Source organism: Cetorhinus maximus, chromosome 3 (genome assembly GCF_964194155.1).
Source record: "Cetorhinus maximus chromosome 3, sCetMax3.hap1.1, whole genome shotgun sequence".
NCBI classification, from domain to species: domain Eukaryota; kingdom Metazoa; phylum Chordata; class Chondrichthyes; order Lamniformes; family Cetorhinidae; genus Cetorhinus; species Cetorhinus maximus.
Window position 1 is genome coordinate 87,916,816 of NC_135881.1, and position 12,315 is coordinate 87,929,130.

The 12,315-nt window shown below is 42.2% G+C and overlaps 1 protein-coding gene across 1 annotated transcript in view; it reads right to left on the reverse strand.

Moving 5' to 3' along the window:
• Window positions 1-12,315, reverse strand: part of LOC144678766 (ATP-binding cassette sub-family A member 13-like) — a 222,462-nt gene that overhangs the window by 36,140 nt on the left and 174,007 nt on the right. The window contains exons 33-34 of the mRNA XM_078538645.1: window positions 4,054-4,231; window positions 2,760-2,875 (exon numbers count right to left, since the gene is read on the reverse strand). Coding sequence (XP_078394771.1) covers window positions 2,760-2,875; window positions 4,054-4,231 — 294 coding nt within the window. The remainder of the gene's footprint in view (window positions 1-2,759; window positions 2,876-4,053; window positions 4,232-12,315) is intronic.

Consider the following 12,315-nt stretch of genomic DNA (forward strand, 5'->3'; position numbering starts at 1 on the left):
CCGATTTGTCGCCTCTCTCCTGTCTAAGTGGAAATGCAGAAGGCCCCCAATGTCTAGGCTCTCAACGTGATTGGCTGATGTAATACCAGAGCACTTCCCAAAAATCAAACTAGGGCAGATACTGCAAGGCTCTGCTCCTGTTACAAAGTCCGTCTGGATGTGACCCTGGCTTGCGGAATAGGTCCTATTGTGTTAAGCCCTATTTTCAATCTGCAGTCGTGACTTATCAAGGCTCCATTTCTGAAGCAGAGCTTAGTAAGTCTTCTTAATTAATTTTTTTCTTATCTTGACCAGAGGAATTTATCCTAAGAGTCACAGCCTAGACATGTTCAAAGAATTGCAAGATAGCAACGAGGTATGGCCGAAACACATTAGCAAAAATTATATTAAAGAATTCATATGTCATGTAGAAGTTTGATTTTTATAGTAAAAGCTACTGGCTATCAATTGATTACATTTTTGGTTGTCATCATTTTTTTTTATAAAAAAGCATTTGGCTGATGGAAATTTGCAGTGGAAGGATTTTCTGTTGGCTGTGAATAAAAACAATATTTTAAAATGATTCTACCTAAACAAAAGCAGTGTCTGAGAAAGCAACAGATTTTGTGAAATCCCCAAGAGTTCACAGAAAGAAAGAACATGTTTATATTGTCCCTTCCATGACCTTAGGATGTTGCAAAGCACCTCAGCCAAATAAATACATTTTAAGTATTAGAACTGTTAGAACATAGGGAAATGCAACGGATAACTTGGTCAAAATGAGATTCCCTAAACAACAATGAGCTAAATGAATAGATAAATTGTTCTAGTGATGTTGGTTGAAGATTAAATATTTGCCAGGACACCTGGAGGACTCTTCTGCTCTTCTTTGAAAAATGCTGTGGGAGTTTTTATGTCCCGAGCGGATATCAAGTTTAAAATCTCATCCCAAAGCCAGCACCGCTGATTGTGCAGCACTCCCTCAGTACTGCACTGATGTTCAGCCTAGATTATATGCTCACGTCTCTAGAATGAGGCTTGAACCCTAAAACATCTGTTTCAGAGGCCACACGAATGCCACGAAGCAAAGGTTGATTCATATTGAGTTATGCTTCAGGGGAATGGATTACACTGGTTCATATGAGCACTTTTCAAGGGTACTATTGGCCCCTTTAAGTCAATATTGCTCCCATTGCAGAAGATTAGGACACACAGGATGGAAAAGAAGTTAGTGTGCATCCATTTTTAGACACAGGGATCATGTCAAAATCCTGGGGGTTACCATTGACCAGAAACTGAACTGGACTAGCCATAAAAATGTCTTGGCTACAAGAGCAGGTCAGAGACTAGGAATCCTGTGGCGAGTAACTTATCTCCTGACTCCCCAAAACCTGTCCACCATTTACAAGGCACAAGTCAGGAGTGTGATGGAATACTCTCCACTTGCCTGAATGAGTGCAGCTGCCACTACACTCAAGAAACTTCACACCATCTAGGACAAAGCAGCCTGCTTGATTGGCACCCCTTCCACAAATATCCCCTCCCTCCACCACTGCCAAACAGTGGCAGCAGTGAGTACCATCTATAAGATGCACTGCAGAAACTCACCAAGGCTCCTTAGGCAGCACCCCCCAAACGCAGGAAGAAGGAGAAGGACAGCAGATACATGGAAGTTCCCCTCCAAGCAACTCACCATCCTGACTTGGAAATGTATCGCCGTTCCTTTGCTGTCGCTGGGTCAAAATCCTGGAACTCCCTTCCTAACAGCACTGTGGGTGTACTTACACCACATGGACTGCAGCAGTTCAAGAAGACAGCTCATCACCATCTTCTCAAGGGCAATTAGGGATGGGCAATAAATGCTGGCCTAGCCAGCAATGCCCACATCCCATAAATTAATTTTTAAAAAGATTCACAACCTGCCTCTGCCGGTTCTGAATAAGATGAGTAGCATGTAAATCTGATGCATCCACTGAATGAATGTAGCTTGTAACTGAGTAGATCTCATGATGCTAGAATCTTCCTTGTGCTACTGGTTACCTCTGCATTCAGCAGGGAAGTCGATCAGTATTGTGCAGAAACCAGATGGTGCAACCAGCCTGCTCTTTTTAAAGGCAGTTTGCCCTTCTTAAAGGGATGCTGCACTGAATAAGATGGATGAATTTAAATGCCTGTGATGGGCTTCTCTTCACCGCAGTTGGAAGCAATCATTCCTCTGGGATGATGTAACTATGCCTGCAAACTAAGCAATCATCTTGCTTGCTGGATCATTCAGACCATTTTTTTTTCTTTATCAGTAACCTCATAATTACAGTTGTGCTAATGGTTTATCAATAGTTTTGTTATACCTGTCCTTACTTTTAACCATCTTGCAGAAAGCTACTGCTGGGTTTGTGATATCAATCTGACCACTGATTGTGTGATGCATATTATACGCATTAGCTCCACATATTAGGGTATTTGGACATCCAGCATTAGGTATATTGCAGAAAACAATTTTCTGTGTTTTTCTCTCTACTCCTCTTGAATTCAGGGGCTTTGCATTTCCATTGAGCCAAAGAACCGCTGCACTTCTGGCCAAGTTTTGGGTGTGGGGGTGGTGGTGCAATGAGAGCACTGAAGCCATTTGTAATGTTTTCACCACTATCTCAGCTGAAATCAAATAACTCAGCAAAAATCAGGAATTCAATCTGGAATCTTGCTGTTAAAATGGCTCAATGCCACATTATGAAGTCCATGTTTATTTTTCACAGTTTGATGAGATACCTCTCAGTTCTTACCCAAATAAGATCAGCAGCAAGGCTGTAGCTCCTAGGTTCTGATTATAAGTGAATGCTGAAAACTGGAAAGCAGCAAAGACACAAATGCACAAAGCTACTGGGACCAGATAATGAACCTAGTCAAAGAGATAAGAAACAAAGATTAATTGATGATAATAAAAAGGAACAATCCTGGTCAGGGACATAGCTGTTAGGTAATTCTCTTTATTACATCCCCGTTTTCAAGCCAAAACAAACCATTTATAATCCCACTATCCTCTTCAATCCTAAACGGTACCTCAACATATAAGTAACAAAGATCACTGATCTCCCTTATTTTGCCTCTGGCTCTGATGCACTCATACATGCTTTGTTACCTCCATATTTGACAACTCCAATGCTTTCCTCCAATGCCTCTCATTCTCCACCTTCAATAAACTTCAGTTTGCTCTAAACTCTGGTCTATCAGTCTAATAACAAATCCCACTCTCAAATTATTCACATCCCTGTCCTCACTGATTTTCTTCCAATTTCCCAGCACCTACCCTTGTGATCCTCATTTTGCTCTTCAAAATCCTCCATGGGCTGGTTCCACGCCTGTGTAATATTCCCTCCAGTTTCTCCTTCCTTTGCTCCACCATTGATAACAGTGCCTTCAATCACCTGAATCTGAGTCCCTTCTAAAATCTCTCCACATCTCTCTCCATTTTAAAAATCTCTTCAAGACTCACTTTTTGAACAATCTTTTGACCAAGTCTCTTAATCACGTCTTTCCTAGCTTGGCTATTTGTCAAGCCTCTTGGACTGCCTCTTACATTAAAGACACTATATAAATGCAAATTTTTACTATTATTGCCTCTTTTGGTACCATTTCCCCCTTCCCTGTAATTTTTCAATGCTCTTCTTGCTCCTTGTCCACCTTTTCCCTTCTTTTTCTGTCCGTCACCACCCCCTCCACTATCCACCACCTATCAGCCCCATGATATTGTAGATATGTATTGAGAGCTTTTCAATTGTCAAGGCATCTGCTTCAGACAGCTGTGCTCATGGATTTCATTCATGGCTCAACATCCTGTCTGTCAGATAGTTATGCTCCATTAGTAGAGCATCTCAGCTCAGGAAACGGTTTTCATTTCATCTTACAATGGGTGAATTTCTTGCTAACAAGCACAAAACATTATCATTGTGAGTTGGGAAGGTGTCTGAGAGGCATTATTTCAGATTTCTGAGTAAAGAGAGATATTTGAACATAAACAGCAATGAAAAAAAAGAGTGCAGGTTAATATATATCAAGAGAAACTTCATACATCCGTACCATATCATACAGGAAGTTTGTGATCCAGTATACTCTGTAGCCTAGACCAGAGATATGTTGTAATCTTTTCTGCCCAGTAACTCTGTCTTGTACAATGTATCCACCAATACTTGCTGTTAGAACAGAAAACCCCAGAAGAATACAGAATGCCACTCCACACTGGCGTAGATTTTCCATACTTGAGGAAAAAAAACATGAAAATGATTCACCTGTTATACATAACACTACTTTAAACTAGCTTTATGTAAGTCAATTTACTTCAAATTAATAAATTATCAATAAATAAAACAGCCGAATCTGAGATTCCAGTGGTGAATAGAGTATGGTAACATAGTGATTGTGTTGCTGGGCTAGTAACCAAATGTAACGTTAACTGTGTTCCTCTCCGCAGATGTTGCCAGACCTGCTGAGTTTTTTCCAGATATTTTTATTTTTGGCCTGGACTAATGATTTGGAGGTATGATTTTAAATCCCACCATATGGCAGCTATGGAATTTAAATTTAATTAAATAAATTTTGAGCAAATAGCTAGCATCAGTAATCGTGTTTCATGACACTGCCAGTTTGTTGGAAAAACCCACCTGGTGCTCTAAAATCTTTGAGGGAAGGGAGTATAATAAGCAAGAGTAGACCCTTCGAGCCTGTTCCGTCATTCAATAAGATCATGGCTGATCCTCTACCTCAACTCGACCTTCCTGGACTATCCCCACATCACTTAATTCCCTTAGTATCAAAAAATCTATATATGACCTCTGTCCTGAATATACTTAATGACTGAGCATCCATAGTTTCCTGGGGTAGAGCATTACAAAGATCCACAACCCTCTGAGTGAAGGAATTTTTCCTTTCCTCCATCCTAAATGGTCAATGCCTTATTCTGAGATTGTAACGCTGAATTCTAGATTCCTTTGCCAGTGGAACCACCCTCCCAGTATCTACCCTGTCAGGCCCCCTAAAAATGGTATGTGTTTCAATTAGTTCTTCTAAATTCTAGGTAGCATATACGCCCAATCTACTCAATCACTCCTGACAGGACAATTCTTTTATCCCAGGAACAGCACTCTCTCTAAGGAAAGTATATCCTTCCTTAGGTAAGGAGACCAAAACTGCACACAGTGCTTCATGGGAGGGTACACCATGATCCTGTACAATTATGGTAGGGCTTCTTTACTCTTATACTCTAATCTCTTTGTAATAAAGGCTAATATAGCGTTGGCTTCCTAATTTCTTTCTGCACCTGCATGTTAACTTTTTGTGATTCATATACAAGGTCCCTTTTGAACACCATTTCACATTAAAAGAAGTTCTGCTTTTCAATTGGATAACTTCACACTTCTCCACATTACATTCTCTCTGACATGTTCTTGTCTGTTCACTTCACCTGTCAGTATCTTTTTGCAGCCTTTTTGTGCCCTCCCAACAGGTAAATTGTTCATCTAATTTTGTGCTGTCAGCAAACTTGGATACATTCCACTCAGTCCTCTCATCTAAGTCATTGATACAGATTGAATAGCTGATCCTTGCAATAACCTACAACTTACATGTAGTCAATCCAAAAAATGAGCTGTTTATTCCTAATCTCTGAGTTATGTCCATTAACCAATCCTAAATTTATGCTAATATATTACCATCCATGAGTCTTAATTTTGTGCAATAGCGTATTGTGTGGTACCTTGTCAAGTGCTTTTTGAAAATCCAAATACACTATATCCATTTGTTTCCTCCTCATTCAGCCTGTTAGTTATAACCTCTAAACTCTATTTGACATGATTTCTCTTTCATAAACCCATGTTGATTCTGCCTAATTTTCTAGCTGCACTGTTATGCTGTCCCTACTAATATAATCTATGTTCCAATCTTGATGTCAGGCTAATTAGCCTATAGTTCCCCATTTCTCTCTCCCTCCTTTCATGAATAATGGGGTTATATTTGTCACCTTCCAAGCCGTGGGGTCTGTTCTAGAATCAAATGAATTCTAAAAGATCAAAACCAATGAATCCACTACCTCCATTGCTCTTTTTAAATCTGAAGATGCAGGTCATCAGGTCCAAGTGATTTATCAACTTTTGGTCCCATTAATTTTTCCAGTATTGTATCTTTGCTAATGCTAATTTATTTGGCCCCTGTAACAGGATCATCTGTTACTTTTTCCATGTTGTTCTTTCACACAATTCTAGCCTTGCTCTGTTATTATCACGTTCTGCTTTCTTACCTTTATGCCACTATCAGTACCTTTTTTAGCACTAACCACTGCCATTAACACCCCCTTTGTCCTTTAGTTCATGGCATCTTTGTCAATCCCTCCTTTGTCCCCACCTATTGCTGGCCCTCTATCCAGCTCCACTTGCCCCATCCCCCTTAAACAGTATAAATTTCATCACATTTTCACTCTCTTCAGTTCTGAAGAAAGGTCATATGGACTTGAAACAGTAACTCTGTTTCTCTCTCCATAGATGCTGCTAGACTGGCTGAGTTTTTCCAGTATTTTCTGTCTTTGTTTAAGATTTCCAGCATCTCCAGTATTTGCTTTTATCTAATTTATTTACGTTCTGCATTCTCACTAGAGCCTTGGCTCCCTTTTTCTTTCCTGAATATTTTTCTGTCTTCTACCATGAAGAGAGATGCAAAGTATCCATTTGATGGGTCTGCCATTTTCTTATTCTCCACTATGGTTTCTCATGTCTTTGCCTCTAATGGGCCCATGCTTACTTTCACTAATCTCTTTCTTTTTACATATCCATAGGAACTTTTACAATCTTTTTTAATGTCTCCTGTTAGTATATTCTCATATTCTCTTTTCTCTTTGTCAATTTTCTGGCCATCCTTTGCTGAATTCTAAAATTTTCTCAATCTTCAGGCTTACCACTCTTTTTGGCAACATTGTAAGGCTATTCCCTTCACATAATACAATCTTTAACTTATCATGTTAGCCACAGTTGGACCACTTTTCCTGCGGGGTTTTTATCCCTTAAGGGAATGTATATTTGTTGCAAATCACTAATTCTTTAAAATGTTGCCATTACTTATATAACATCATATTGTTTAGTATAGTTTTCCAATATATCTTGGCAAAGTCACCCCTCAATCCTACATAATTTGTTTTGGTCAGATTTAAGAACTGACTTTTAGAGTTAACTAATTCACTTTGAAACACAATATAACATTTGTCCATATTATGATCACTCTTCCCTAGTGGCCTCTTTCCCCTTTCTCATTGACCAATACTAAATCTAAAATAGCCTGTTCCCTATGTATTCAAGAAGGCAGCTCAAATTACCTTCTTAAAGGAAATTAGAGATGGGCAAGAAATGCTAGCCTTTCAAGTTGAACGGGCAGCTCAGTTAATTACTTTAATTACTTTTTAACAAGCCTTAATAGGCCTTTGACAGTTTGGCGGGGGCCACTGAATATCTGAATGACTTGTGGTGACATTGGGATGCCCGCCCGACATCACCGTGCATCATTTTACGTGTTAGCAAGCGGGTCCCGTCCCCCGCTCGCTGACGGGAAAATGCTGCCCCACGTGTGGGAAATCATGTCACTGTACCTGCATTTTCCTACTATGCTCTTCCTGCAACTAACACTTCCCACCAGGGTGCAAGAAAGGAGAATCAACACTATAAGCACAGCAGAGAAAATTACACCAGCTGTATGTTCTTCTAGCTTTCTATGCCATTGTTCTTTCTAGCCCAATTCAATGCGGAGTTGTTTGAATAGTGATTTGTATGCCATAACACCTTCAGTGACTGTAGACAAAGTTTTAATACTTGATTAGACTTTTAACCCTCTCTCAGACCATACGTGAATTTACTACTGGTTAAATTTTATTTCAGTGAGGGCATGGTATATTCCGAGTGATGTTGAACTATCAATGGTGGATTTGATAGGTATCTAGAGGTATTAGTAGACTCAACATTTAACAGGTCCAGTCACTGTGTGGTAGTAATAAAAAAATAATCACATAGAATATTGAGCCATGAGGGTGAATTTTATGGGTTTTTCTGATCTCCCACAGGAAGGGAGTAAGTTGCTATCTTTAACCATTTATGGCATCACTGGGTTGGTTCTGCTGATCTGCTGCTAAAGTTAGGGCAGGAGAATGAGACAATCTGCAGAAATCCCAGGTGCACATCATCAAACTAGTCACGTAAAGTCATATATAAATCATGTTGAAACTGTAAGGTGATCTTTTCAGAAACACTTTATGTCTTGTGACATGAGGAAAGTATTTAAGCCACAAGGCTGATACTCAGAGGTTGAAATATGTCTATGTCAGCCTAACAGACACCCAATGTTAACTTGGGGTCCAGTATCCCTGATGAGATTCAGTGTACAAGGCTTTCAAATGCTTATCTAGACCTCAAGGCAAGGGCAAACACTCCCAACAGATATGGGGAGTTTGAACTCACCCATAGGAGTAATCTAAAATATAAGAGCTAGAATAATCAAGAGTCAGCTTTGAAAAGACTTCGGCCTGGATTTTCACCATGGTAGAGAACCTCTCCATCATTGTGAAAATGGTGGAAGAGGCCCAAATCCAGAAATCCTGCCTCTGAACAAGGCACCTTCCATTTTCACGGGAGCAGGAATGGGCCCAGGTCGGAATTTGCGCATGCACGTTCCGTGGAGGCAGCTGTCCAAAGAGATCAGCAGCAGCTTGTGATGTGGTATGAGAGGTGTCTGAAACCTGACGTGTACAGATTACACCTGGTAGGAGCTGGTATGAACATTGTGGATTTATCTGGATAGCCAGGGTACCCTTTTGGAGAGGTAAGGTACCCTTTTTGATATGGTCCCAGGACACCTTTTGGGGGAGTTGTCCATTGGGAGAGGGTAGATAGCCTTTTGGATTTCTAAAAGTAAGCATAAATGTGCGTAAAAAATACATAAACTCATTGGAACTGTGAAGCTCATTGGAACTGTCAAAAACAACTGTCAAAAGTGTCAAGATGAACTGTCAAAGGGAGCTGTTAAGGTATTTCAAACTCCTGCCCTTCAGCTCTTTGAAAAAAACTGGAGTGTTAAAAAAATGATTGCTTGCTATTTTACTCTGTATGTTGATGCAAGTCTTAGTGCTACTGGGCAGAATTTTTCCATCGGCGAGCTGGGGGTGGGGCCCGCTCGCCGACACGAAAATGACGCAAGATTACGTCGTGGGGAACCCCAATTGAGGCCATTGACAGGGTAATTAATTCAATTAAAGGCCCTGCCTATCCAACTGGTGGGTAGGCCAGGAGCCCCGGCGGGCTTCTGAAGAAACATGAAACCTCATCCACTGGCAGGATGAGGTTTCATGTCGGTTTTTAAAAACTTTAATAAAGTTTCTGTGATATTTATTAACATGTCCCATTTCGTGTGACATTGTCACATGAGGGGGACATGTTAATAATTTTTTTATTTTTCTATTTTTAAACTTTCAAAAACTTTCAGCGATCTCCATGAGACAGCACTTAGTCTCAGGGAGATGTGCGCTCTTTCGCGCGCATGTGTGAAACAGCGCACTTTGGCAGTTGGGGAATCCCTCTCTCCCCCCACCCCCCACCCCCGCACAGGAAGCGCATACCCTTCTCATCGGGCGACCCGCTAGGCGGGCCTTAATTGGCCCACCCACTTAAAATGGTGAGGGGCCCATTTCGGCGGCGGCGATCAGCTGCCCGTCCACTGCCGAGTCGGTGGAGCCCGCCCGCCCATCAAGGGCAAAATTCTGCCCACCATTACTGCATAAGTGCTGCATGGCTGATTTCATAACCATCCAGTATAACAGTGGGGTACCTGCCATCTCATAGTTTTGACAGCTCCAAGTGATTATGGACTCTTTGAAGTGGGGCTATAAATTCCAATGCTTGCTTTTATATGGGATTATGCAATTGAATGGAATGTTTTTTGCTTTAAGGGATAAGGTAGAAAATGGGTTTTTTATGAATGAGAATGTTTTTGTTAAGAAATTAGACCAGAATTTTACTCTCTCCCACCAATGAGTTTTTAGGCTGGGGGCTTGTTGGTGGGGGAAGGGATCATGAAATCGAAGGGAAGGGATTCCCTCCGGGTTTCCGCCTACCCAACCACACAGCAATTTTATGCAGGGGCAGGTAGGCCTGAGACAGGACACCCCTCTTGCCGCAATTGAGGCCTTTAAGTGACCAATTAATGGCCACTTAAGGGCCATTTCCCACCCAGCCTCAATTTTTAGGCTAATGGGAAGATTGAACCTCTGTGGGGGAAGCCCGAAATACATCAAAGTTACATCATGGACTGGAAGTGTGGGGCACCTCCATCAGAAACCCACTTCTGAAGTCGCTCCACCCCACCCCTCCCACAAGGTGGCCTGCGGACAACTTAGTCTCCAATGTCTTCTTGCATTTCCTTTTCTGTTCATTGCAGCACAGTTGCTGCAGGGACTGGAGAGATGCTGACCAATCAGATTGGCCCACTGCTCTCTAAGGCAGGATTTCCTCTATAGTGAGGGGCGGGAGTCCTGCCTTCAGCCAATTTATACCATCTCACCATCCTAAAAATTCAGGCCAGAGAGTCTGCAATAGACACTTGATGCAGAATTCTTACCTCGTCGAGGGGTGTGCAGAGGGTGGGCCTGGGAACGGCCAAGCAATGGTCCGCCACCCGCGATCGGGCCTTGACCATGATTTCATGGCCAGCCAACATGAAAGGTGCACTGAAATGCTCAGCGCTGCCTGGGTGAGAGGCGGGAGCAGGGCGAGTGCTGAAGGGTGCGCTCAGTGAAAGCTCCATGAAGGCACAGAGCTGTCTCAGGCAGCTGAAGATTTTTAACATTAATAATAAAGATTTCAAAAATGAGGAAAACATGTCCCTGCACATGAGCAGGGACATGTTAAAAATGAGTTTTAAAATTTTTTGAGTTTTTAATCACTGTACGAATCCTCATCCCGCCCATGGATGAGGTTACGCAAAAATGCAAAGGCCGCTTGGCCTATTCGCTCTTCCATGAAACATAAAGTTAGACGGGCAGGGAAAATTTCATTAATTGATTAATGGGCTTAACAGCCCTCTTAATTGTCAGCGGGCGTGCTGCTGACACCCGCGCGCGTCACCGACCAAAATATCGTGCAGGTGCATGATGACGTTGAGACACTCACCTGACATCATCTCGCTGTATTTCACGCTCGTGTATGTCGGGTGCGCGCCCACACACCAAGCTGAAAATCCTGCCCTTGGAACTTTATTTAATTTCAGCATGGATCCTGAGGTCTGCCCATTGTGGATACTGTGTGAGTTGGCATGGTACATGTAAGGCCAAAGGGTGGTAGGTAGAGGGAAAGCGTTGGAATGAGTTGGCACGAAGTTGGCATGGGGGTATATATGGGGCATTGAGGGGGTGGGGGACATGGAAGGACAAGGACATAGAACCTTGGTTAGACTGCACTTGGAGTATTGTGTGCAGTTTTGGTCCCCTTACCTTAGGAAGGATATTATTGCCATAGAGGGAGTGCAGTGAAGGTTCACCAGACTTGTTCCTGGGATGGTGGGGACTGTCTTATGAAGAGAAATTGGGAAAACTGGTCCTGCATTCACTAGAGTTTTGAAGAATGAGAGGTGACCTCATTGAAACCTAGAAAATACTTAAAGGGATAGATACTTAAAGGGATAGACAGGGTAGATGCAGGTAAGATGTTCCCCCTGGCTGGGGAGTCTAGAACCAGGGGACACAATTTCAAAATAAGGGAGAAGCCACTTAGGACCAAGATGAGGAGAATTCTTATACTCAGAGGGTTGTGAATCTTTAGGATTCTCTATCCCAGAGGGCCGTGGAAGCTCAGTCATTTGATATGTTTAAAACAGAGATTGACAGATTTCTAAATACCAATGACATAAAGGGATATGGGGATGATGTGGATGATCAGCCATGATCTTATTGAATGGCGGAGCTGGCTTGATGGGCTGAATGGCCTACTCCTGCTCCTATGTTCCTATGTCCTATGTTCCTATAACTTGGCACAGAGAGTAAAAGGGGATATGGGGGTCAGCAGTGGACATGGGTTGGCATGAAGGGTATGAAGAGACATGGGCGTTTGAAGAAGGGCACAGGGATAATGAGGGGCCCTGGGGGTGGGCAGAGGGGTACAAGTTGGTATGGAGGGCATGAGGGGCCATGGGGGTGAATGAGGAGCATAACCTGGCATGAGTTAGCATGGATGGAGCATGGAGAATGTGTGTGGGGATTGGGGGTGTAAGGGGTGAGGGTGGAGGGCTGTTTTATGGTTTTCTGTGTTTTTTTTAAACTTCAAT